The sequence below is a fragment of the Excalfactoria chinensis genome, chromosome 3 (assembly GCF_039878825.1).
Source record: "Excalfactoria chinensis isolate bCotChi1 chromosome 3, bCotChi1.hap2, whole genome shotgun sequence".
In the NCBI taxonomy this organism is placed as follows: domain Eukaryota; kingdom Metazoa; phylum Chordata; class Aves; order Galliformes; family Phasianidae; genus Excalfactoria; species Excalfactoria chinensis.
The window spans coordinates 105,067,499-105,094,721 of NC_092827.1; the positions used below are offsets into that span (position 1 = coordinate 105,067,499).

A 27,223-nucleotide genomic window follows, 5' to 3' on the forward strand; every position below is an offset into this window, starting at 1 on the left:
CTTATGTTTCCATGGGTGAAACCTCTAGAGTCAACCTGACTTTCTGCGCTTGTTACAAGTTCTAGGCCCTATGGAAACGGGTAGAAGGAGATTTTTGCTTGGTAAGTGTCAGGGAGGAGTAGAGAGCAGCTGCTCTTCTTGGAGGAGAGGAGCTCGGATGGAGCCAGGAACTGAGCAAATGAGTGTGAGAACCCTCCTGGAGGGATGGCAGGTTGGCCACGTTGGTCTGGAAGCTGTCCATGGCAGCAGGTTGGGCTGTGGCTGGAGATGCTTGCCTTTTCCCTTCAGGTTATCAGCTGTGATCAGAGAGCAGGTGTCTATTTCTTCATGTTTGAAATAGTGATCTTTCAGATATTTTTCGCCACTACTGCTGTAGATAATCTGCTTTTTTTTAATAATCCATCATCTGAAATGGGGCCATTGAGAAGCATCGCTATGAAAAGAGAAGGTGAGCAAAAGCTATACAGCTTCAGTGAAAGTATAGTACTTGGCTATACTGTGTAACGGGTGAGAACTTTTAGAGGTTTAAAGATGGATTTGGTTTTTAGTGGTTTGGATGAGGTTATGTTACAGTTGTTAACACCCCATCTACATCTCCCCAGTGGAGGAGAGGCCATCCTTCATTTTACACATTCGTTGAAGGATGAGTGCATGTAGAGAGAGGCCTTGCAAAGGTAGGAGGGGAGTGGCAGGTGTCCCGAGACAGCAGCATGCTGTGACCTATGAACTTTGAGCTAATCTTTGTGTGTTTGTTTCTACTGGGCTCTCACAGAGCAGAAATAATCCTGATCTTTAAGACTTTGAGGGGATCGGGTCATACAGTGTAGAAATATCCACCAGGTAGTAGCTGGGAGCCCAGCTGCCTTGTGCGTTCTTCAAAACATGACCAGCAAAACTACTGAGGTAACAGACTTCTGTGTAGTTACCAGCCTGCTTTCCCATAGCTATAAGATGTGCACAGAAAGAATGTTCCGGATAAGCACATCAGATTGTTCTCAGAGTGCATCTCTTTTGTCCATTTGTTATGGTTTTATAATGTGGTTGGTGTTGGTATTCCACATCAAAACATCATGTAGGATAATGGGAGTTTAGGGGACAAGTTTTTTTTCTGTGGGCTGCCTTAAATGGGCACGTGGGGAGCGGCACCGGAGGGGAGGTCGGGAAGGGGACGGGCTTTCTCTCTCTGCCGGCGCCCGGCGAGGAGACAGCGGGGTCGGAGTTTCCCGCCTCCCGCAGCCCGTCGGTGAGATTGGGATTTGGTTTTCTCATTGTTGAAACCCTCTCGTTGTTGTTTAGTGTTACTGTGTTTATTAAACTCCCGTTCGTTCTCAGATCATCCTTTTCATTTTTTTTCTTTTCCCTCCCAGACCCATTCGCGGTCTCTCTTCCCGTCCCCTCTCCCGGAGCGCACGTGGCCGGGCCGCGCCGCGCCGCACTGCGCTGTTAGGGAAGAGAGGTACTTTTGTTCCTGCTCCCCTGGGTTTGTTCCTTTGTCACGAGGGAGCTCTAGAGAGAACCCCGTGACACCATTGCAAAACAAGGCAATGATTTTGTTTTCAGTGGGACTACAATAAAAAGCTCATCGTAGCGTTGGCTTTTGGTGCTGCTCTGCTGTGGCAGAGGATGAGTGGACAAAGGGGATACTGTGGGATACTGTGGACCAATCCTGGTGCTGTTTGGTTGGAGAAACGTCAGTCTTTGCTTCCAGAAGTTGGCGGTGGACTTTGTGCAGGTACCAGCTCTCGGGCTGGGCTTTAGGAACGTGAAGTGAGCGGACGGCCACGTGGTGCTGGGCTGCCGCCGCATTAACCCGCAGCACGATGCACATTATCCGTGCTACAAAGGCATGAAGCCTCGTCCGACGGGCTGAGAACCAGCAGCGCGAGGAGCCGGGCGGGCCCCGCCCCGCCCCGCCCCGCCCCGCCCCGCCCGCTGCCGCCGTCCCGGCTGCGGCGCTGAGGCAGCTGCCGGCCGCCGTAGCCCCTGCGAGGGGAGCCCGTGGCCGGGCTGGGAGGAAGAGAAAGGCGGCGAGAGTCGGGTTACAAGATGGCGGCGGCGCTGCGGTAGCTGCTGAGGCGGCGGAGCGGTGCCAGGGAGGCCCGAGCCGGGGTGCGGCGTCGCCCTCTCGCCGGCGGGGAGCCATGAAAAGCGGCGCGTTAAAGGCCCCGCGTTGCCCCTGAGCGGCCGCGGCTCCGCTTCCGACCCCGCTCTCGCTCCATCGCCCCCAGAGGCGGAGCGGGCCCGGGGCCGGCGCGCAGGCCCGAGGCCGGGGCTGCACCATGTCGGACACCCGCCGGCGGGTGAAGGTCTACACCCTCAACGAGGATCGGCAATGGGACGACAGGGGCACCGGGCACGTCTCCTCCACCTACGTGGAGCGCCTCAAGGGGATGTCGCTGCTGGTGCGCGCCGAGTCGGACGGTGAGAGCGTGGCCGGGGCTGCCGCGGAGGCCTAGGCCTCCTCCGGGCCTCCCCCGCCGGGCGCCGCCGCTTCCCTTTCCCTTTCGGCGGTCCGGAGGCCTCGAGGCCTCTCCCTGCCTGCCCTGCGTTGCTCGTGCCTGCCTCCTGCTCCTTCCTGCCCTGCCCTCGGCCGAGGGGAGATGGAGCTGCTACGTGTAACGACATCTTGTTCGGCTCCAGCATAGGCTTTTCCATTCTGGAGTGCCCTTTTCTTTCCCTGCTCGGTGCTCTAGAAAGGCGTTTTTTCACCCCAGGAGTTCACTGATGCTGTCTCAAAGCGCTCAGGTTGCGTTGCGTGTTGTTGCACTGCATTCTGGAGCCGCCGCACAGCTCTGTGCCTGGCAGAGGGCATGCTCTGCCCGCTCAGCAGCCAACAGGTGCCAGCGTGCTGAATAAAGCACCTCAGAGCCATACGGATTGCACCGGAGCTGTTGCCAGGATACATACACTACTCACATACACAGTGTCAAGCATTGGGTTTATCTGGATGATTCACTTGTGAAGGGCAGTTGAAGGAAATAAAAGCAAACGGCCCCACGTGGCCTGTGTGGGCAAACATGTTTTCACTCTGTACGGTGTGATACCTGCTGCGAATTTGTGTGCATTTATTACAGGGCCCTTAAAGCAGTTCAGTGTCACACTGGGTTCCTGGGGAAAACGGGGTACAGAGAGTTTTGATTTTGAGTTATACCGTAGGTGTTAAATCTTGTTTTATCTGGCTTGTTGAGAATTGTGTTTAAAGAATATTGTTCTGTAGGGTTTCCTGGAAGGTGTGGTTTAGGCTCAGAAAGTGTTGTCGTCTGAGCCATGGAAATGTTTGTTAAACTCAATAAGTGTCTTCATAACTTTTTCAGGTTCGCTACTGCTAGAGTCGAAGATAAATCCAAACACTGCATATCAAAAGCAGCAGGTAAGTACTGTTACAGGCTTCCTCTTCTCTGGATACTGATGCTCAGTTGTTTTGTGCTCAGACTGACTGTCCTGCAGGAAAAAAGAGAGGTGTGATGTGCAGTTGGTGGTGCTTTTTCATAGAGGTGAAGAACTTAAGCCTGTAGGTGCTGCCTGGCTTTGTATTCTGGAAATGTAGATATTGTTCTCAAAAAAAAAACCTTTTGGAATGAAGGCTTTGAAAGAGGATCTGTGCATAGTATTTGGGTAAATACTGCCCTTGTTACAGGAAAATTAGTTATAAACTTATACTGCCCACAGTGGGAGACAGGGGTGGTACATGTGAAATAACTGACACATGAGGAAGACAACGTTTCAGCCACCTTGTGATTTCTGCTGTGTTTATTTCCACATTCTTTCTTTGAAAGTCACTCGAAGGAGTTTTGGGCATTGTTACTGTTGCCGTTGAGTTCTTGTTTTAAGCCTTAAAACCCCCTGCTCTCCTCAGTGAGGTGCCTGCAGCTGGGGGACTTAGATGCACAGTTGCCTTTCCTGGGGATAAGGCTTCTGCAGAACAAAGCAGCAGGACAGTTGGGAGCTATGTTAGTAGGTCATCTCTGTTTAATGCACTAAAACATTCAATCTACCAAATCTGTTGCTTTTATTGCATTTTCATAGAATCACATTTTTTGTTTTTCTGCCTTCTATTTTGATGTCTCTTCCTACATTGTTCTCATGGTTTTGTACTGTGTTGGCTTTTTCTTTCCTGCCTATTTCTTTGTTCTGCAGTGGATTCTGTTTCTTTTGTTCAGTGTTTTATACTGCTCTAGTTAGGTTCTCCAGAAGCACTTCAGCTCTAGAAAACAATGTGATTTTCTTCCTAAATCATTGAAGAGCCTGCTGAAGTGTTTCGCTTTGGATTTTTTCAAAAGAAAGGTGGCGAGTTACGTTATGAGGATTGGAGGAGAAGGGCTTTCATGCAGCTCTGGAACACAAATTGGCTGCAGATGGACTTAGGTTGACTTTTAAGAAAGCTTTTGTCTGTGGTTTCCATTTTTCTCCGGTGAGATGTTGGTGTATTCAGTCAGGTGATACTTGCTGGCTTCTCTTGGGTGTGTGGCAAGAGATCTTCATGGGAGTTCTGCAGGGCTCTGCGAGTCAGAGGCCTTGAGCTGCTTCCTGTTTGGTGCAGGAAGCTAACGCCTAACAACAACACCAGTGCAGGCTGCCGTGCTGCGAAGCTTGAGGTGCTTCCTTTTGCTGCCTGCCCTCTGAAGTCCTCAGACAGCTACTTGTTTGAAAACTAACTGAGAGAAGTCTCAAGTGACTTAATTAGGTGGTTGGGTTCTTGTTGTAAAAAAGTCTTTCTAGGCTGTAGTTCCAAAAACCTTATCTTAGGCTGAAGTTTGTTTGGATTGGCTCTTACTGTCAGGTTTAATGCTTCTATGCCCTTGTGGCTGAGTGTTTGCTTCAGTTCTCACTCTTTTGGGGAAGTCCTTTTTTTGACTGGTGCTTTGTTTTCAATTTTTATGTGCCTATTGCAAAGAGCCAAACCTTTGCTTGGCCTGTGCTTCAGTCTCAGCTCAGATTGTGGTTCTCACAGATCCGTTTCTCAGCAGATGTTATTAAAATGGTAGGAAGAATCAGGGAAGATATTTTGGCTGACCAGATAAGAACATGGATTGTCTTTCTTTAGCACCCCAGGCTGAGGTTTGCTGTGCAGCCAGCCTGAGGACTTGGAAGCTGCGCCTGTCTGTTCAGGCCAGGCACTTCAGGTGGTGTTAGAGTTCAGCTGCAGATTTCCCTACGGTGCCTTTCACCTCGTGTCTGGGGGAAGCTGCAAGATGGTGCAGCTTGACAGAAAGGAAGCCTGTGCTGACTACGCATTGTGAATGACTTGAATCTGCTTACAGAGTAGCTGTTGCTTCAGTTGTGATTTGCATAACATCATTCTGTGGGTGGGAAAAAAAAACAACCCTGATATTTAGTCACTGCACATCAGTGTGTGATTCCCAGTTTGTGCTAAGTAGTATCGAACTATTAGTTGTAAACAAAACTGTCTTCTTGAATCCTGTTTGTGGTGCCTGGCTTTATGCAGCATTCTGTTCTGTCACAGCCTTAGCATGCAATAGTCATGACCTCTCCTCATGTCTGTAAGCAGCAGGAGGCACCCTCAGAATTTTAGGACGCCCTGCATTTAGGGCTTAGGCTTTGAGAGCAATGCACCTCTGCTGAGCACAGGGTGGTTGCCAAAGGGCAGAGTCAGATGTGCTTTGGAGGCTCTGGCAGGAGCAGTTTCAGAAGTTGTTGCCGCACCCATCTGTTGTTCCACCCTCTGCTTGAGGTTAATGTTCCCTGGCAAAGCTGGCAGCAGAGTGGATGCTGCAGTGAAATCAGAAGGCTTTGCAGTCATTTGTAGCTTTAAGTCTTGAAGCTGCTATAGAAATGCTCACTGTGCACAGCACCTTCTGATAGTAGAGCACTCCAAATGGAGCATTACCTGTTCCAGATCTGGGATGAGGAATGCTTTTGAAGCACAGTTGCTGTCATTCAAGTGACAAAAGAGCGATTTGCTTCAGGCAAAGGCAGCAGAGTTGCTTGAGGCTGGGATTTAACATGCTTCCAGTGGCGCAATGCTGTGCTTGTTTCAATTGGGATGGGTTTGGTTTTCTTCATGGCATCTGCTATGATGCTGCATTGTGTCTTTAGGAGATAGTGTTGATAACATGCCAGTGTTTGAGTTGTTGGTGAGTGGTGCTGTGCAAAGCCAGCCAAGGGCATTTCAGCTTCTTGTGCTGTCCCACCAGCAAGGGGCTGGGCTGGCCCAAGGAGCCAAGAGGGACACAACCAGCAGTGCTGACAGATAGTCCATACCATACTGCATTACTTGGAAAGCTATAAAGATGAGGGAGTTGGCTGGGGGGGGCTTTGCAGCCAGTGGCCGTGGTTGGGCATCATACTGTGGGTGATGAGCAAATTGTGTTGTTTGTCAGTTCTTCTGTAAATATAATGATCATTACTTCTATTTCTTCCTTTTCTGTCTTACTAAATGGGTTTTATCACAACTTTTGAGTTCTGCTTTGGTGTATTTTGTTGTTTTTTTTTTTTCTTCTCCCCCAGTCCACTGGATGGCCACATGGTGCTGAGCTGCTGCTGGTTTAAACCACAAAAGACTGAAAGCAGCCCAAGCGTTTAGCATGAGCATCCATGCATCTGCTTGGCAGATCAGCTGTAGGAACTGATCCCACCAAACATCTCTTTCTGCTGGCTGAGATACCTGCCGCTTCTCCCTTCTCCCCTCTATGCTAGCGTCGGAGGAGAGCGAAGGGCTGGCATGGAGACACTGAGAGGGAGCAGCAGGCATTGTGTGATCCTGCAGGGACAGTGAGGAGGGAGTGAGCTGCTCTCTTAGAGCTCAGGTTGTTGATTTGAATTACTCTTTTTCTTGCTTTGTGTTGTCTCGCATTGTGTCATTTGAGTGAATTCAGGAAGATTGCTGTTGCTGATCTGACTGTTCTAGAGCGGTACTGGTGTGAAGGAGCTGGGCCTGGGATGTGTCAGTCTGTGATGCTGAGTGCTCTTAGGTCATGCAGGAAGCATAGGGATAATGGGTAAATTCAGTATTGGTGTGGGACAGTTATTTTCTGATGGAACTGATGAAGACAACAGGCAGCATCTTGCCTATAAGCTGTGAGTGGGAGTGTTTAAAGAGAGCAGGAAGGATCCTGGTTACTCCTTGATGTTCTTATCTGTGCTTATTTGTTGGAAACATTTAAGACAGCTTGTTTCAAAGTCCTCTGGAAATATTTTTGGAGAAACTTACATAATTTGTGCTAGCGTTGCAGAGTGTAGCAGGCACCAGTCAGTAACTCAGAATTCTCACCAAATGTTTAAGCATAGTCTCTGTGGGTGCATGAAGTGACTGCTGTGCTGCTGGTACTTGTGTGATCCTGGGCTGCGAGCAGGACTTCTTCACTGCTGTGTCCCTGTGTTCATTAAGCTTCCTCTGGGGTTCAGCTTACATGCAGCAGCATTGATTTGTGAGCTTTAGGGCATCAGTGGTTTCACAGAACACTTTCAGGTATACTTTTCCCTGTTTTGATTTCTGCAATTCCCATGAAATTGTGCTTTAATTTAGTCTGTAAAAGTCTGTTTTTAAGGAGGATGTTATAGGAAAGGCAGGTCGATGCTACTAACTTGCAGCATCATTTGAATCATTCTGTTTTAGACTATTGACTGATTTTATGTTGTGAAGCCTCTTCAGGCGTTAACAGGCATCACTCAGCACACGTGTACTTGAATGAAAGTGATTCCGAGCTCTTTTCAGATAGCCTATATCAAATATATTGATCAAAATCATTGCTAATGTATTTGGTATAAAAACCTACATATTCTGTTTTCACTTCCTGCAAATAACAACCTCCTTTGGCAACACCAAGTGACCACTTAGGGACCTCTTTCTGCTGTCTTTGGGTTCTGTGGCAGCTCAGTTGGTCTGGGAGTTGGCTGACCGGATTTTCAGTTTCTGTGGTTTCCAGCTGTTACTATTCCTTGAAGGCCAGTTCCCTGCTCTCTCAAATGTCAGTCTCACTGTAAACATGGATTGGGCTGTCCATGAGCCAGAGATGAGACTCAACAGCTGTGAGCAGAGTGGTGCCAGCCAGAGGAAGCTGTGCTGTTTGCACACATGGGTCAACCCCAAAGCAGGGAAAATGTAGGAAAAAAGTGCAAGTGTCCTATGAGGCAGTGTAGTAAAAAACAGCTCTTGTGAGCAGCGTGGCAACCTCAGTGCTTTGCTAGGGAAGACCTGTCTCTTTAAGGAAAAGTGGACAAGTGGGGGGAAAATAATTGAGCTTGTACAATTGCTGTTGTTTAGCGTGGCTTGTGGTTTTCCTGTGGAATACAGAAGCCCATTTAGTAGTAGGTCTTCATCAACAAGGTTGCCGTAAGAAAAGAAACAGTATGCGTGAGAAGCAAATATGAAGGCATACCGCTGTGTTTGCCTATTGCAAGAACACTGCAGAACCTCTGTGGAGAACTGCTGGTATGCGATGCTGCAGCAGCAGTTGTTTGGCATGGTGTGTGGGAGAGTCCCCGTGTGAGCCACACAGCTGCAGGTCAGCTCCTTGCTCCCTACACTGTCCCCTAGTCCCCTAGCTGCTGCCGGGTCTGCTTGCAGCATCTGAGCTAACCCAGCTTGGGTCAAGGAGAATTAAGGAACACTGACTCTGGCAGGAGGTGCAGGAGCAGTGGGATCACCTGGGAAGACGGTTGAGAGCCCTTCGGGGTAACGATGTGAGGGAGAGGGCACGGGGACCTCTTTTCCTTGTTGCCCATTGCTTTCCTCTAATATGTTGGGTGTCTGTAAGCCGCCCAGTTGTTTGCTTGGGTTTGATTGCTAAGCTTAAACACATCACTAAGGTATTTTGTTTGTGACAAAAGTGATATAGGCCTCAGCAAGTTGTGTGCTTAATAATGTCCTCCGCAAAAGTAGGAAGTGAATTGCCTTATTGACACATAGCAGGGGCTTACTGGGGTTTAAAACAAGTTGTGGTAGCAGTTCAGGAAGTCAACAGACTAACAACATTGAACTGCTTCAGAAAGTCAGCAGAGAGCAGATGGTTTGAAGCACTTTGATGTGCAGATGGGTTTATTGTAGGAGGTGGAGCTGCATATTTGGGTGTCCAGGCACAGGCTTCATTCTTGACCTGGCAGCTCTGCTACAGACCTGGCAACTCGCATGTTTTAGGCTTAATGCACTGAAATTCTCAGCCACTCTGAATTAAGTTATGTTCACGCAGCTTTGCTCTGCAAGTACCATTGCTCAGTATGTGTTTTGGCCGTGTTTTGGAAATATTCTACCCTAAACAAGAAAGTTGGGCTTGTTTCAAAACAAGAGACTCTGTATTGGTAGCATCATACAGTGAGATAAGTCAGAAGATGTTTTGGATGCCTGCTAAGAGGAATGCACGACTTAGAACAGCAAGTCACCTAACAAAACCTAGAAAGATCTTTGATAGTCTATGCAAAAATTCAAATGCAAAATCTAATGTGCAAATATACAAATTCAATTAATAGAGGCAGTAATTATGGAGGAAAAGAAAACTTGCTCAGTTGAAAATACCTGTTGTCAAGGTGTTTGTGGACTTGGTAGTAACTTACTGCTTGGATTACATAAAGCTTGCATGTCTTTTAGCTTAGAAAAGATGTTGCGTGTGTTCAGGTTTGTAATACTCAAGGCTTTATTTCTCATATTGTTACAGCTGTATTAAACTCCTTCTGAGAAGGAAATGATAATCTTTTACTTTCTTCTACAGCTTCAGAAGAATTTAAGGTTTTTCATGTTTACATCACAAATTTACTGAACTTTTTGTGTGCATTCATATGCACAGTCAGAACTGCTGGCTTGGGAGGTATGTTGCAGAGAAATGCCATTATGAATGTTTGCAATATGGAAAGATGCATATACAGGATAACCTTCAGAAAGTCAGAAAGAAGGGTGATATCCCTTAGAGCGGAACAGATAACTTAAGATTTCAGTGACTTATGCTATTCTTTTGACAAATGTAGCATTAATTATTACTTATTCCTTCGATGTGATTCAACAGAATACCGCTAAATCCCTGGTGAAGATCTGAACTGCCTGAGAAATGAATGTATTTGGTTATATCTATTTTTTTGTCTTAAACAGGACACCTTGATTGTTTGGTCGGAAGCAGAGAACTATGACTTAGCACTGAGTTTTCAAGAAAAAGCTGGCTGTGATGAAATCTGGGAAAAAATCTGCCAGGTACGCTTAAATTTTCCTGTTGTTTCTTGCAGATGTTTTAGTGTCTTCTGTGTTTTCGTGTATTTGTGTTGTACTTTTCAAACCTATTTTTAAAATAAGCATGTCTTTGTTATTGCTTTCTGTGGCCTTTCTGTATAAAATCTGAAGTTGCCACTATTTAGAACAAAATATGTGTTTTCCACAGTTGACCTTCCTGCTCTTAAAATCAACAAGAGTAACACAGTTTTTGACTTGTTTTTAGGTTAAAAACTAGAAAACCTAAAGTGCCAGATTTTAACTGTCCTGTAGAGAGCTAGGTAGTTGTAATCAGTTGTAATACATGTGGGGCTAGTTCTCCCTCAGTGAGAGGCACTGCTGGCATTGCTCAAAATGTCAGCCATTTTTTCCATCTAGGCCTAAGTCTTATCACATCCTAGGGGTATTTCAGTCTGCATTCTGCTATTAGGTAACAGAGTTTGGATCTCACACTTCAATTCTATTGATAACAGTTCAGTGGAGTTACACCTATGTGTACTTCACAGTAGAAACCCAGGCTTTTGTGTCAGAATTGATCCTAATCGTCTCAGATTCTGGAATCATGAAGTAACTAACGAAACTTAGAACTCAGATTTCTGAGCAATTTCCTTTGAACAAAATAGCTGATTAAGATGCTTCCTTATACTCCAAAACATGCTGAGTTTGAATCTTCTCAGTCAGTTGTAAAATACTGAAAGGAACTGCTGCTAGTAGCTGCAGGTATGTCTTAATACGTAGTCCACATTTTCAGTTAGGCCTGTGTGGGACTGATCTGATAATCAGTCTGAGAGGAAGGTCTTTGTGTGGTCAGATGGTGCCATTAGCCTTAGTTCTTTCACTGGATTTCAAAACTCTTAGGACTTTGAGACTCCTCTTTGGGAGGTGATCTTTTGTGGGAGGGATCTGATAGGAGTTTATGAATCTTAGGATCAGTAAAGGAAATCAAAAGTATAGGGTTTATTAGTAGGCTCAGGAGAGGAGAGGAGCATACTCAACAGTATGGAGTGGGAGTCAGTTGCATCCCTCTTTCCCTGTTCAGTTTGGGCATCCATTATACCTTTATGCCTTTGTTCTTGGTCTTTTTGTTATGTTTCACATTGTGTTAGCGTAGATGTGGGCTCTTAACATGACTTTATACCCTCGTTTTCCCTTCTGTTTGAGATACTGAAAGAAGGCTTTATTATGCCCTTTTTTATTTTCTCCATTTTGTTTTTATCTACAAGGTGCTTCATATTTTTTTATTGCAGAGATGTGGTTAGGTTTTGGTGGGTTTGTTTGTTTGATTTTTGGCAATATCTACTGGAGATAGTGGTAGTGACTTCTGTAGAATTCATAGGCAGCAAACTTAACTATTTCTCTTCACAGCTAGAATATTTCCAGGCAACTGAATATATGAAAGGATTTATGTACATTTTATCTACTTGATTACTCTTACGTATGTATTGGGATGTGATGGTTAACTGTGTGCACTCTTTTTAGGTTCAGGGTAAGGATCCTTCAGTGGAAGTCACACAGGACCTTATCGAGTCTGAAGAGGAGCACATAGAAGAAATGCCTGAAACTAGTCCTTTGATTGACCTTCCTTCTTGTGAACTCAACAAACTTGAAGAGATTGCTGACCTAGTTACCTCTGTTCTCTCCTCACCCATCCGTAGAGAAAAGCTAGCACTGGCCTTGGAGAACGAAGGCTATATTAAAAAACTACTGCAGCTTTTCCAAGTCTGCGAGAATTTAGAGAACACAGAAGGCTTGCATCATTTGTATGAAATTATTAGAGGAATTTTGTTCCTCAATAAAGCAACTCTGTTTGAGGTGATGTTTTCTGATGAGTGTATTATGGATGTTGTTGGATGCCTTGAGTATGACCCTTCTTTGGCTCAGCCAAAACGGCACAGGGAGTTCTTGACCAAAACAGCAAAATTTAAGGAGGTTATTCCTATAACAGACTCTGAACTCAGGCAAAAAATCCATCAGACTTACAGGGTACAGTACATTCAGGACATCATCTTGCCAACACCATCGGTTTTTGAAGAGAATTTTCTTTCTACCCTTACTTCCTTTATTTTCTTCAACAAAGTTGAGATTGTCAGTATGTTGCAGGTAAGTGATTTTTAATGTATAGATTCTTGTGTGGGGTATCCGGTTGCAGTTTGGAAACTGATTGTGGCTCTTTAACAGTGTGTGAAATAATTGTGCATGCTTTCATTTGCATAGTATTTTGAACGCTTTCCCCTGATTTCTGATACCTTAATTTTATTTTTGATTTTTAAAAACATTAGACTTCAGATTTACAGGCTTTCAATATGTTGTAAATAATTTATTGTACTGATTTCTGATGCTCGTGTTGCAATATGAAGTAGTTAATTCACTGGTTTTCTCTTCCTGCTGATATCCTGCAGTAATAATACGTAACCAAAATGCTACAATTCCAAGACCCTGAAAAGTATCTTGAAGACTTCAGGGTCAGAAACAGACTTAAAAGCAGCTGATTGTCACAGACAAATTGGACTGTGGAAAGAGCCTTAGGTGTGAAGTGCTCTGTATGCATGTAGGGGTGTTTTGGCTATTTTCAGTTCATTTTTTGTTATGTAAACTAATGGCTACCGGTGTGGTTTGGTGCTGTTTGTGGTCCGTGTCCGTAGAAAATGGCACATTTATGTGGAGCAGAACTTCACAGACATGTCCATTTTCTTTTGAAGAAGAGAGTATAAAAGTTGTGGAAAGAAGTAAGCACTGGAGAAATAACATTGAGGTGAGGAGTGTTTCTAAAGACTGCAGTAGAGGACTGCAGAGAAAAAAAACAGAAGCCTAGAACTACTCAAACACAATGGAAGAAGAAAAGGCAGTTACATGGATAAGCTTTGGGGCTTCTTTTTACTTGGGTTGAATAGCAGAAAGAAGCAGAGTAGGTCTCTTGCAGAAAGAATAACTTCATTAAGTAAATCTTTCCCACTTTATTACTTTGCATTTGTAGCTTTCCTAAATGTAAAAATACATTCAGTATCATTTTCCTAGGGGTACAGTCCTACTTTCGTTCAGAGAGATACTGAAAAAAAGAAAAGGTTCTCACATTCCATTTAAGTTTTACTGTACTGAACATTTAATTGCACCCTAGCAGAAAACTCTCACTTCCTGGCTGTTCTCTCTGGTGCTCTTCCAAGGAAGCGCTGGGATTGTGGCAGTTCTGTGCTGCATTATCACTGACATCTTGGCTGTGGTTGAGACAAGTAGATGGCACACAGGTTTCTCTAGTGTAAGGGCTGTAACTGAGGCACGCACCTTGATCTGCAAGTGGTACTGACAACTACATCAGTTAATCTGCCTTGAGGGTTACACAGAAAACACAAACTGAGATGTTTCTGGCTGTCATGGCTCAGGGAAGTTGTGGAGTGCTACTGACAGGAGGTTCAGGGCTTTTCCCACTTTCCTGGTGTATGGAGCACTGGAACAGGCTGCCCAGGGGAGATATTCAAGACCCGCCTGGACGCCTACCTGTGCGACCTGGTGTAGGGAACCTGCTTTGGCAGGGGGGTTGGGCTCGATGATCTCTAGAGGTCCCTTCCAACCCCTACAGTTCTGTGATTCTGTGAAATCAGCTTCTTGGTGTGGTACAAGAATCCTAAAGCTGCTCTGCGTTTGGTGTAGAAATTAGAAATCTTACTGCCTTAGGCACACCAGTGTTTCCCTGGGGAATGTGGCCCATAGAAGTAACAGGTTGTGCTGCAGCAGGGCTCTGTAATGCAGTGCTGCTGCAGGGGCAGGGCAGGCACACAGGGAGCATAGACAGCAAGCCTGGAGCTGTGCTGTTCTCTGGGACATGAGGACTGCAGCTGCAGCAGCTTTACACAATCTTCTTTTTGTGATGCGATTTTTTTTTTTTAACAGGCTTAATTTAGCTGTTAAAGCCAGCAACACTTAAAAATAAACCATTAAGTCTGTGCAGGTCATCTTCCATCTGATGCTGATTCAGGTATCACTTGTAGTAAAGCAATGTTACTGTTGGCTTTAAGATTTATGTTGTGTTTGGAGAGCAACATACAGTTTGGTTTGAAAAAACACCAGCACTCTTCCATGTGAAGGACCGCGGGGAAATTCCTTATACAGAGAGCGGGGGGTGGGGAACTGCTGAGAGGTGGGGGCTCGTCCTGGTGTCTTGTGCCTCGGCCATTAGGTAGTGTTGTGACCAGAACATCTGGCAAGAAATGAGGTGTTGTCCTGTGTGTACTTGAGAGGTATCCCATGGTGGTAGATGATCTTGATGTGAAAAGCAAATAATCAGAAAAGTTTTCAGATGGGTGAAAACTAAAGTTGGTTCAAGTAAGGGAGCTTGGCTTGCTGAAAAGGAGGTTGATGGGATCATGGCCGTGGTGTGGTCACCACAGCACTAGTGGGCTGAGAAAATGTTTGAAATAGTAGTTGCTGTGGGATCTGATGTTAGTAACGCGGCACTCACAGCTTGAGTGTAGCATGACCAGCTGTCCCTGCAGCTTCTGCTTCAGAGCTGTGTGGATATCCTCCCTGGTGGGCTACCCATGCAGCACAGGGAGGGAGCCTGGAGCATAAAGTGACTGATTCTCGCACTGTGCTGCCTGTTGGCTGCAGGACGTCACACAGCAGTCCTGTGGTGTTGTGAAGCACAGCGAGTGGCATGTGGAGGAGAGCAGGGAGAGGCGAGGTCTGCTGAGGCCTGTTGCTGGGAGGCAGCTCCCAACAGTCACCCATCCTCAGCTTCATGTGTGGTGCTGCTACACAGCATGAGGACCAAAAGAGTGCACTGGAAGTAATACTTGTAAATTTACACTCTTGCATTTCCTTTTTTAGTGATAAAATGTATATATTTATTGCCAAATCCACTAGTGCTTGTTTTTTCCTTTCTAAGAAGTGAGCAAGTAGTTAAGTTGGACTGTATAGTGCCAGCCTGTAAGGGTCAGTTCTACGTGTAAGCTGTGTTGCTTTCCTTTTATGTTACATAGGAAGATGAAAAATTTTTGTCCGAAGTTTTTGCACAACTAACAGATGAAGCTACAGATGATGACAAACGATGTGAATTGGTAAGTCTGTGCGCTTGGGGCTTCTTGGAGTACTTCAATTTTCAGGCACAAAGCAGGAGCATTGGAGCTGTTTTGCTAGTTCTGCCCCAGTCAGGTATTTCTGTAACTCCAGAGAGAGCCATTTCTAATGTAGCATTGTCTTTGTCACCAGAAGAATAGTTCTTTTGAGGTAAAAATCTGATTTATTTGTTCTCAGTAACTGTTCTACTATTGAGAAAGTGCCAGTGCTAAGCTAAAGTACTGAGCTTGAAGGTTCACCTCCTTCACTGGTTGGTTAGAAGCTGCATGTGGTGCTGTCTGGATCCAGGAATGGGACTAGAGATCTTTGTGGGTCCCTTCCATCTTTACATATCCTGTGAATCATCCAAAGTGCTCTTCAACATGCTCTCTCCCTTAGGCTTACTGTACAGCTACTGCTTCTTTCATTGTATTTTGCTCATTCGGTAAGATGTTGCAGCCCTGGGGCTGAGGGTTAACAATAGTCTCTTAGTATGTGCATTACGAACATAGAATCAGAGTGGCCTGGGTTGAAAAGGACCACAGTGATCATCTAGTTTCAACACCCCTGCTAGTTGCAGGGATGCCAACCACCAGACCAGGCTGCCCAGAGCCACCTCCAGCCTGGCCTTGAGTGCCTCCAGGAATAGGGCATCCACAGCCTCCTTGGGCAACCTGTTTCTGACTCTTTATCAGCTTAAACTGCCATACTAAAATCTAGAATAAATGTTTCAGCAAGGGAGAACATGTTTGTTCTCTTAATAGAAGGCAAACCGCACAAGTATAAATCCTTCCTATGCTGAATGTGATAAAATAGCTACAAGATGACTGTACTACTTCGAGGTAATTTCAGCCTCTTAATGGATTTTGCTGTTAATTGCTTTTGCTTTCCTTTTATCCTTATTGTTGCCTAGCTGATGTTGAATGTTGGAAGAGAGGATCAGAGCAGTCCCTTTGCCAGGCAGGCATACACCGGCCAGTACACAAACTGATACAAATTGTAATCACTTCATACTTGGAGAGTTTCCTGAATCAAATGCTCATTTTTTCCCCCTGTGTTACAGGTTAACTTTTTCAAGGAGTTCTGTGCATTTTCTCAGACACTGCAACCTCAGAACAGAGATGCATTTTTCAAAACATTGGCAAAGTTGGGAATCCTTCCAGCTCTAGAAATTGTGATGGTAAGTGAAAATTCAGGACTGTTTCTAATAAGGGGGGGAACTTAAATGCGACCATTTAAGCAGATGTGCCCGATTCCTTTATTGAAGCTTCACTGGATGGCTTTTTCTCAAAGTAGCATTCAGAATCCAGAGGATGTCCAAGTGGCCCAACTTCATTGCAGTGACTGTTTTGGCTTTGTGCGATGATGCAGTCCTCTTGACAGCAAGTGTAAAATTCAGAAAGTATTCTTTCATGTTGCAGCTTGATGTTGTATTTGTTGTTGGAATAGTACCAAAGAAGTATTTTTAGATAATCTTGACCTCTTATCTGGTCCTATCCTATCCTAATCCTGCCTTTTCAGCAGTATAAAGCAGATTAATCCATCTTAATCAGCAATGTGAAAACATGCTTTTTCACTCCTTTGGTTGAAACATCTGCTGCTGCTTGATGTTACAACTTGTGTGTCACTGCTGTTGTTGGAAACCATGTATACTGTTTGTTTTTTTTAATATTCGAGAAACAGCCTATGATGTCATCAGAGGACAGTGACTTATGTAAATGTGAAAGCAATATAAATGTTAAGTGATTAGACAAATTCTAATCTCACGGTTCTTTCCCATGTGTAGACTGCTCCAAGTGTTTCCCATCCTGTTAATTTTTTAAGCTTAAAAACTGTACGTTTTCTTGTTGTCTGAGTGAGATGCAAATTTATTTGTACTAAAATCTGTAGGTGGTTCTTTTCTGCAGAACTCAGCATAATAGAGTACTAGAATCTTCAGTGCCATAGGGAATAATGCCACAAAACATTTCTTGCCTAAATTAGAGGTATCAAATCGACAGAAATCTCTGTGATCTTCTAAAGGGATGGAATGATGGAGAAAAAAGTCACTGTTCTTTCTCCTGTCACTGTCCTGCTGCTGTATAAGTCTTTATAATAACATGTTCTCAAAGCTTGTAACTCCCTGCTAAATTGATCTCATTTTTACTAGGGAATGGATGATCTGCAAGTTAGATCTGCTGCTACAGATATATTTTCTTATCTGGTAGAATTTAGTCCATCCATGGTCCGAGAATTTGTTATGCAAGAGGCCCAGCAGAGTGATGATGTAAGTAAAAATGTTGTAAAGTTTGTTGAATGTGTTTAATATGCTGGTTTTAAAATAAAACAAAACAAAACAACAACAAAAAAAAAAACCCACAAACCAAAAGCCTCCCTGGCACGTGGGATGCAGTTAGTCCAGAAATGTAGATGGCAGAAAATCAGATGTCAGTTACAAACATTTCTCAACTTGGTGGTATCCCATATGTTCATAGCTATAAGTTCATAACTCTTCCTAGCAGTGATTTTTAGTTGAGGCGGGTTTTGCATGACAGATACTCCACTGTTTAAGTGCAGCTCTTTCCATTTTCACATTTTTTCTCCTCCAATAATGAAGCAAAAAAGAACACCCTGATGCGGAAGCCATGGAAGTCATTGGGCTACTGAAACTGTGCCTCATTTTTAGCTTTTGTTTTCTCAGGACATCCTTCTCATCAATGTGGTCATTGAGCAGATGATCTGTGACACTGATCCTGAACTCGGCGGTGCTGTTCAGCTGATGGGACTCCTGCGCACATTGATAGATCCAGAGAATATGTTGGCCACAGCTAATGTAAGAAAATATAAAGGGGATAAAGACTCTTTACCATCTCAGCAGAATTAAAAGACTGTTTTTCGTGTTGCTCTCATCAGAGGACTGAAAAAAAGAATATTTGTTACATTGTCAATTTTTAAAAGCTAAGCAATAATCTGTAGCTTTCTTTGACCCTTGATAACTTGTGGATGTGGCATTGCCAAGTGTTTCTTAACACGAACAGTTGAAGGCTTCAGTGAAATAACACTAGTTTGATTATAATCTCTTGTAGCGCAACTAGTCCAGTAAGGTCTGTGTTGTACCAAGCTGATATTTTAAAACCTATGGCACAATGCAGCTGCTACTAGCACCATGCCAGACTATTTACTGTATTTACACTATTATCTTCTGCAGTGCCAAACTGTACATGTTTCCAGAGGCTGAAGTAAGAACAGGAGATTTGTAGACATTTGCTTTAAGACTTTGATTGTTTCTTCCTTTGGCTGTTGCCATTCTGAATGTAAACTTTGTCAAGGGCAGGTTGTTATACGTGACATAGCCATTTGCTGTGTGGACCATGTGCAGTCTAACTGTGTTTTAAAGCATAGCTATTCCTGATTTTCTTAAAATGTCTCTGTCAAGGTCAAATATATTTGTGATTTCATCAAGTCATAGAATGTCCTGGGTTGAAAAGTACCACAATGATCATCTCGATTCAACCCCCCTGCTATGTGCAGAGTGGCCAACCAGCAGACCAGGCTCCCCAGAGCCACGTCCAGCCTGGCCTTGAATGCCTCCAGGGGTGGGGCATCCACAGTCTCCTTGGGCAAACTGTTCCAGTGCATCACCACCCTCTGGGTGAAAAACTTCCACTTAAATTTAATGCATATTTAATGTGTGTTGTCCTTAAGGCACATTGTGTGTTGGTGGGCATGCACTATATAGAAAATAAGGAAATAGACAAGGTGATGCTTGTTTTAGTGTGATGTGTTGCAGGTGATTATGGATAAAATTAATGCCTTTAAAAGTGGTTGAAGTGAACTCTGTGAAGCAGTTAGAATACAGTCTGTCTTTCCACTGTGTTTGCTTCCACCATGTTTTTCTGCTATCGGTATTTGTTGGTTTGGTGTCTCAGATCACTTTCCCAAAATAAAGAAATACATCTTTAGAGAGGGTAACATTGCAGGTCCAACAAAAAGATGCAGGCAGAACAGAGAGGGTTGGGTACAGTTCTCTGTAGCATATCTCCATTGCTATTACTTTTTAGTTAAGAGTATATATGCAGTTGCCAATGTTTAATAAAGTTTTGTTTGCTTTAGAAAACAGAAAAAAGTGAATTTCTCAACTTCTTCTACAACCATTGTATGCACGTTCTGACTGCTCCACTTCTGGCTAATACATCAGAAGATAAACGTGAAAAAGGTAATATTACTTTTGGTTGTAAAATCTAGTATTTAGAGCTTGGTAAATACCAGCAATAAGCCCATGATGCAAGGTGGGAATATATGTCCTGGAAACTGTTGGACTCCTGTGAGCGCAGAGCATTCATAGCCTGTGTTGCAGTGCTTCATGGGAACGTGCAGTTCTGTGCTCTCAGACAGCTGTTCACAAGTCATGTGTCATTTTAACCCAGGCAGGGAAAGCGGGTGTTTGCCGTAAAGCTGTGTCTGTAGTTCATGGGAGGCTTTTAGAAAAGCAGATGCAGAAATGCTGTGATGTTGATGGGAACTTACTGTCAGCTCAGGCTGTTGACTGAAGGCTGGATTAGGCAACAGTGGAGAAATGCTGAAAGAAAGCTCTGTCAAGAGATACTCAGAGCTCCTTTTCCTTTTCTCTAACTTGGTAATGGTGAATGAATTGGCACTTAATTACATAACTAGGTGTCACGCTAGTTGAATGCTTTATGAAGACATTTAATGTCATGAAAGCCTCTGAGTCAGTTTTTTTTTGTTTTTTTTTTTTTTTTGTTTTTTTTGTTTTTTTTTTTTAAAGAACTTTTTCAAGGGATGAAAGGAATGGTTTTGCAAATATGTATTGAAGTGTTTGATTTGGTCATACCCATCTTCTCATGGTTAAGCGAATAAAGCCAAATATGTGTTAAATAAGTAAAGAAATGGAATATTTTGAGATATTATTTGAAGAAAATGTAATCATCTGTGTCAGAATAGTAACCCTCGGTGTTACATTATGTATTTTCTCCTAGTTGCATTTGAAATTTTATAACATAAATGGGCTGAGATGTCAGCTGGCATGAGTTCTGGCTGTATGTTTGCTTCCCTGTAGCTCAGAGTTTTGGTTAAATTAGAAGCTTGAACAGCTGGTAGAACTGCTTACCCCTATCATTTGCAAATTTGCAGTGCTTTGAAAACTTTTTCTTACATTTGCTTTTATTTTCTATTTATCAGATGCAGTAGTTGGGTCCACTAAGAGTAATACAATTTGTCCTGGTAAGTTTTAATTGACCTTGAGTTTTGAACCTTGTTCTGTATCTTGTATCTTTATTTAAAGAAGAAAGTTCATGTTGTTGCTTAGACGCTTACTAAAGGAGGTGTAGGTGCTGGGTTTCATTTGAGATTGCAAGAGGCTGGAAGAACATTTTCATCTACTTCTGAGTAGCTGTGTTTTGTTTCATTTCCCCTCCCCAGTTTCTCGTGCTTCTGAACGACCCTTCTCTTTAGTGTCTGTTTGTGTCTACATTTTGTTGTAGATAATTACCAAACGGCACAACTGCTTGCCTTAATCCTGGAGCTGCTTACTTTCTGTGTGGAGCACCATACGTATCACATCAAGAACTACATAATGAACAAAGACTTGCTGAGAAGAGTGCTGGTCTTGATGAATTCAAAACACACTTTTCTGGCCTTGTGTGAGTATGGAGCTGCCACAGTTTCCTTCCTCAGGATGTTTTTCGTACTGCATGGAATGTGTTGTAAATAAAAGGATACGCCTAAACTCAAAACTGGGGTAAATCTCTGTTTTTACGGGCTCACTGTTTAGTAAGATTGACAAAAAAGAAAAAAAAAAAGTGGCAGATACCTGTTACTGGGGGTAAATGGGTAAATGCAGCTTGTGGTGCAAGGAGAATGATTGCAGCTGGTGATGTGGTAGTAGGGATCTGTTGTGATCATCTGTGCTAAGTGGAAGTCGTGTCTTCTCTAAGAAACTTCCTAAATCTGGTGCTGCGTGTGGGGCACAAATGTACTGGATGAAACATGGTTCTGGAAGGTGCACAAGGAAGCATGGGAATGAACTAATAATTTAATTTCACACGTGCTAAAGTTTGTTACTGCACTACTTCAAAAAGACCATGATGGATCTTGATTGCATTCAGATACAGAGGAAAGTCAGAATGGAGGAGGAAACCAAGTTAGCTGTCTGCAGGTGTTTCTTCCGAATTTGTCCTTTCAGTTCTTGCCGAGAGGGGCAGATTGGAGGTTGGATGTGTAGTTATTCTTTTATTTCTTTCTTCATATAGGTGCTCTTCGCTTTATGAGAAGGATAATTGGCCTAAAAGATGAATTTTATAACCGTTATATCACCAAGGGAAATCTCTTTGAACCAGTCATAAATGCTCTGTTGGATAATGGAACTAGATACAATCTGCTCAACTCTGCTGTGATAGAACTGTTTGAATTCATCAGAGTGGTACGTAGTTAAGCAGCTTCTCCAGCTCTTGTATATGTATATAAATGTATGCACACAGGTCACCCCAGGTAGAAGAATAAAATGCATATATTTCCACAGGAAATAGTGTATTAGTAATTAAAGTTACAAGTTAAAAGCCAAAGAGAAATATAAGCTGCTTCATGCTTGTTTTACTTGATCATTCTCTGAAGGTATATGTAGATATATGTATTTTTAGTATTTATACCCATGTCTGTGCAGAAGATAGCACCCTGGAGACAAAATTCTTTTAAGTGTCTGAGTTGTTTGAGACCAGACTTGGAAGTGAGGATAATGAGACTGATCTGACTGTAAATTGGAAAGATCATTGTCCTTTACAATTATGCTTTCTGAGATGGTGTCAGCTCTGTAACAGTGGCTCTTCCACTGGCAGTGCACGGACAGGACAGACAGGATGAACAGGAGCACCTGGTTGTTGTACTGTGAGGTAGGAAACAAGGACTTACAACAGGTCCTGAGTTATGTGCTGCAAGCACACTGATGTGGGAGCCTTCTCAGGAGCCTTTGAGGTCTGTGAAAATGAAGGTACTTCTGAGACGTAGGGTAGTGTAGTTGCTCTCATTCACAGAAAAAGGGAAAATGTGTTATTTTTTCAGTTGTCTTTTACCCTTGTAACAGTCAGACCACAGCTTACACAACACAGTTAGACTTATGGTTGGGCAACTGAACAAAAGGTGCCATGTTCAGTGTGTGCTGATACAGCTGTTTAGAACTATAAAGAGAAGTAAAGCTTAGGGGGAGAGCAGGGCCTAATGAAACTTTTTTTTTTCCTCAATTAAGCCTGGTCTGGGATAGTGAATATCACAGTTCAATCAAAATATAACAAATAGGATTGGTAAAATACAGAGTGTTGTCCATTAATCTGAGAAATAATATGAAAAACAGCAATTGATTTTTATACCTTTTACAATAATGTTTGGTCACAGAACGGCTTAGGTTGAAAGTAACCTTAAAGTGTCGTGTTCCCCCCTGCCCCCCCCAGTGCTACTCCTGCCATGGGCTGGCTGCCCCCTCCCCCAGCTCAGGCTGCCCAGGTCCCATCCAACCTGGCCTTGGGCACCTCTTTTAGTTTAAAGCTATTCCCTCTTGACCTACTACTACCTGCACTTGTAAAAAGTCCCTCTCCAGCTTTCCTGTAAGGCCCCCTTTAGGTACTGGAAGGCTTTTCTAAGGTCACCCCAGCTCGCTCAGCCTTTCTTCATAGGAGAGGTGCTCCATCCTCTGAGCATCTTCGTGGCCCTCCTGTGGACCCTCTCCAGCAGCTCCACATCCCTCCTGTGCCGGGGGTCTGGATGCAGTGCTGCAGATGGAGTTTCACAAAGGCAGAGTAGAGGTGGACCCTCCAACCTGCCCCTGGAACCTGCTGGCCACATACTTCTTAACTCACTCAGGACAATTAATCAGTTACTTCTAAAACGAATCAATTCTAAAGCTTTCTGAACTTCTGCAGACTTAAATGTTGTTTTGTTCTTATGCAGGAAGATATTAAGTCGCTTATTGCACATATAGTTGAAAACTTTTATAATGCACTTGAATCTATCGAATATGTTCAGACATTCAAGGGATTGAAGACAAAATATGAGCAAGAGAAAGACCGGCAAAACCAGAAACTGAACAGGTAATAACTATAAATAGAAGCAGTACTCCAAAATAATGTCATGTAATATTGTCTTACTGCTGGTTGTTTTTTTTAATTCTTTCATAAATGTCAGAAAAAGCAGGAAGCTGTAGTTGAGGTGTGAACTTCTTTGTATTGAGAGTAAGCCCACGCCTGGCTTTCATCGTTGGCCTGCTCTGTAGTACAGTTCATTTTGTCAGTCTGTTCAATGTAAGACAGAAAGCATTCAGCTTAAAAGAGAAGAAACCATTTCCTTCCAAGTTAGGCCTCAGTCTGCCTTCTTGCCATTTGCGGTGTTGGTCCAAGGTCCTGTTGGTGGCAGAATGGAGTGGTTCACCTTAATGCATCAGAGGCCACTGCTCATCCTGTTGGATCCTGAGACGGCATGCAAAGCTTGAACCACATGTCATGTGTCTCTTACAGTGTTCCATCTATATTGCGTAGCAATAGATTTCGCAGAGATGCCAGAGCCTTAGAGGAGGATGAAGAAATGTGGTTCAATGAAGATGAAGAGGAGGAAGGTGAAGCTGTTGTACCTCCAGTTGAGAAGTCTAAACCAGAGGATGATTTTCCAGACAGCTATGAAAAGTTTATGGAAACTAAAAAAGGTATTTCCTTCATCTCATCTCATTGCCGCCATATTTACTCTGTGCGGGACATGTAGAGTGTTGTGTGCACATACCTGGGATTTGAGTCATAAGCAGGAGGAAAGGTGCTCCGCAGTAAGGGATGAACTGCCAGTGTGTCTTTGCAAGCCAGGTGAGGATTAAAACAAGCACAATTGCTCCAGACGTTCACCTGGTTTAACTGTCATTCAAAAACACATCTGTGTGTGTGTGCATGCTGGGTAAGCACTGTCTGTGCCAAAGCTGTACCATTCTTACTTGGAATGCTGGCACGCTTTGCACGAGGTCAGTGAGCAAGCTGCTCATTTAAAGCAGAATTTTAGAAAGAGGCTGCTTCTGCCCCATTATGAAGTGATGTGGATTGTACTTCGTAGTGTACGGCTGATACTTAAGCATGAAAATTTTGTCCCTCAGCTAAAGAGAGTGAAGATAAAGAGAATCTTCCCAAAAGAACTTCAGCTGGGGGATTCAAGTTCACTTTTTCCCACTCAGCCAGCGCAGCCAATGGTGCAAACGGTGCAAACAGCAAGTCTGTGGCAGCTCAAACATCACCAGCAAGCTCCAACGGCTCTTCTTCCAAGAACGCCACCCTGACCACAGCAGTGACATCCACGAAGGTGGGAGATTTGTGTGAAAGCAGCTGTCCTCATGTAGGGCAGCAGAGCTGTGTAACAAACTCTTCAGGTTGTAGTGCAGCATGTTGGCATTGGTCTCTAGGTAGTACTTTACTGCAGCATATGTTTGTCTGTGCCCTGCCTAGCTGAATGCCTGCTAGTTTGGGAAAGGTTTGAAGTATCGAGTGGGAATCTCTCATCTTTTACATAACCCCGCTGCTCCCAGTCCTCAGCTGTTTTCATTGTGTGTGTGATATGCTTATTTTTTTTCCCCCTGAATTACATCACTGGACTGCATTGTCAAGCACTTCAGTGTTTTTAAGCAGATGTGCCTGGTGTGTCTTGTACCTGCACTGTTAGCCTCAAAGCTCTGCAGAGGTTGGAGGAGGGTGTGCTAAAATGTTCATTGCACACTCCTGAGCCTTACCAGGAAAGGTACACATTAAATTTTGTAGCAACAATTTGAGCTTACAGTGATTTGAAATAATTCTGAGGCCGGATGCAGAGGAGCAGGGATGCTTCAGTATTTTCTTTTGCCCATGAGACTGAAAACCGTTCTGAAGTCAGATGAGTCTCTGAATGGAAAAGGCATTGCCAAGGAGATACGCAGTCCCCAGCTTGCAAATAGTGCTTGGTATTTGTAACTCCTTAGAGGAAAATTGCTTGAACTTTATGGAAAAGCAACAGTAGATTGGAGTACCGTCCTAAGGAAGGCCTGGTGTTCTGCAGGCTCGTGTGTCCTGGATGAGCTTTGGGGGGACATGTGCTAAGAATGGCACTTCCCTGGGTATTTTTTCAATGTGAGGTTTGTTCTTCTTCTCTGAATTGGCAGGGCAGTCTGGTTGGCCTGGTGGATTATCCTGATGATGAAGATGACGATGAAGAGGAAGAGACATCTCCAAGGAAAAGATCTCGTCTGGGTTCATAAATGAAACCAAAACTTTGGAATAAAAACTTTTTATTACGGGGTTTCAAATGCTGCAACTGTTTTAAGAGCTAAAAAGAATCTGATTGAGAAAGCTTTCTCCCACGAGTATATTGAGATAACGCAAGGAGTAGCAAAAGAAACTCGGTCTGTGAGCTAGAAAGGGTTAGTTCTGTAAACACAAGGCTTCCAGGGAACTGAATGTCTTTCTAGTCAGTAAGGAGTCTGCCATTCAGGCTGTCAAAAAAGAAAAAAAAAAAGAAAAAGAAAAAAGAAAAAAAAGTGGGTTAGTATTCACAGAACCTGGATGGTGGCTTCTCAGCAAGGAACGTCTCAGGTGCCGGGAGGGCGTGGGGGGGCAGGGAACCATTTCTACAAAAAACTATTGCAGGGTTTCCCCAGTGTTTAACAGAACTAGGAAAAAAAACAAAAAAGATCAGGCTTAAATGTTGAACCCAGTGATGTTAATTTTGCAATGGTGCTGACACGCTTTGTTCTTTTAGCAATGCCGCTCTAGAACTTTAACAAATTTTAAACAATTAAGGGAAAATGAACCGTATTTGCATAAGAACAATCTAGATTTCGGGGACCATTTATTACAGAGGAAATTCTGGTGGTCAGAGGGAGGGACACTGCGTTTTTAGTGCATGCTGAGTTGCTTGGGGTTTTTTTTGTTTGTTTGTTTGTTTATTTTTTAAACAATTACAGATCAGTTTTAGTTTCTATTTTCCATGAGGATAAAACGCAAGTTGGATGCAGAATAGATGGTTCTGCTTGGTTGGTTGTTTTTGTTCCCCCGCCCCTCCTCCCCACCCCAATTAGATATCCAGTAATAACTAAGCCAAGGACTGACTGCTTCCCCAACATCTGCAGGGACTGCTGTGTCACAGCTGTTGGCTTCACGCTGTGGAAGACACGGAATTGGAATCATTTTCTGCTTCGTTAAAATGAGCTGCAGCTTCTCAGAGCAGATTTCCCTGCTTGCAACTTTAAATTGCATAGCTGAGGTGACATTAAGAAACACTAACGGGTTTTTCTTAGTGATGAGTTTAGTGGCGTTTAAGAGCAAAGTCTTTTTGGACCAAGGTGGAATCCTAGGAGCGGAACAGCGGTCTCTGAGGCAGAATCGTCCAGCAGCGCCTCAGTCTGGGTGCGAGATGAAAGCTGCTTTTTGAAGATAAAAGTACATTCCACGTAGGTAAATGAGCCGCAGCAAAGCCAGGTGAGCTGAGAGAGGCAAACGGTCCAGGGTTTTATTTCAAGAACAGGAAGCGAACTGTAAATATTTTAATGTTAGTTTGCCCATATGTGCTCTGAGATCATGAAGAAGGGAGAGGCAACTTCCCGCCGCGTGATGTCAGAAATGTTAAAGAATGAGCTACGGAACCAGCTGCAGTCCACCACGTAGATCACTCTTGTAATGTGTTATGGGTCCATTTCTCCTGGAATAGTTTGAACTGAAGCAGTTTCTCTGTTTTGGAGATTTTGTAGTTAATTTTAATTTTAGCTCTTGTTTGGAAAAAAAAAAAAAAAAAGATGGGCTGTCTGTGTAGATATGAAGTATAGTTTTTCCATAAAACAGAAGTTTATTTTGTATTAAAAATACCACTGTACTTGTTTTACACCATTTGTATACACGTGGTGATATTAATGCTGAACTGTACAATTCAGGAATTAAAATGTGACCCTGTAATTCCATAACTGCTGCTTTTGTTTGCTTTGTTGGACGTGCTCAGTGAACTAAGGATGTAAAGGTGCTCGCTGCCCAGCGTTCTATAAGA

General features: G+C 43.7%; 1 protein-coding gene across 3 annotated transcripts; it reads left to right on the forward strand.

Annotated features, from left to right (window-relative positions):
* Positions 1–2,146: 2,146 nt before the first annotated feature.
* On the forward strand, positions 2,147–27,141 carry PPP4R3B (protein phosphatase 4 regulatory subunit 3B). Of its 3 annotated transcripts, none has more exons than XM_072332370.1 (16): positions 2,147–2,421; positions 3,315–3,370; positions 10,040–10,138; positions 11,633–12,253; positions 15,127–15,204; positions 16,266–16,382; positions 17,352–17,468; positions 17,883–18,014; positions 19,295–19,397; positions 20,381–20,422; positions 20,683–20,841; positions 21,451–21,620; positions 23,138–23,277; positions 23,701–23,885; positions 24,318–24,520; positions 25,350–27,141. In XM_072332370.1, exons 1-16 carry the CDS (start codon positions 2,280–2,282, stop codon positions 25,443–25,445), a joined length of 2,460 nt encoding a protein of 819 aa, XP_072188471.1. In that variant the 5' UTR covers positions 2,147–2,279; the 3' UTR covers positions 25,446–27,141. The 3 variants fall into 3 exon arrangements, with proteins under 3 accessions (XP_072188471.1, XP_072188472.1, XP_072188473.1); XM_072332371.1 differs by having other exon boundaries at positions 23,722–23,885; XM_072332372.1 differs by having other exon boundaries at positions 24,396–24,520; positions 25,350–27,133.
* Positions 27,142–27,223: the final 82 nt, after the last annotated feature.

What these genes read in the sequence shown, in the direction of transcription:
- PPP4R3B (XM_072332370.1), top strand. Translation starts at nt 2,280, where the DNA reads ATGTCGGACACCCGCCGGCGGGTGAAGGTCTACACCCTCAACGAGGAT. An exon ending in AGGCCCAGCAGAGTGATGAT is followed by an intron (nt 17,469 to 17,882) that starts GTAAGTAAAAAT and finishes TTGTTTTCTCAG; the next exon opens with GACATCCTTCTCATCAATGT. An exon ending in GTTTATGGAAACTAAAAAAG is followed by an intron (nt 23,886 to 24,317) that starts GTATTTCCTTCA and finishes TTTGTCCCTCAG; the next exon opens with CTAAAGAGAGTGAAGATAAA.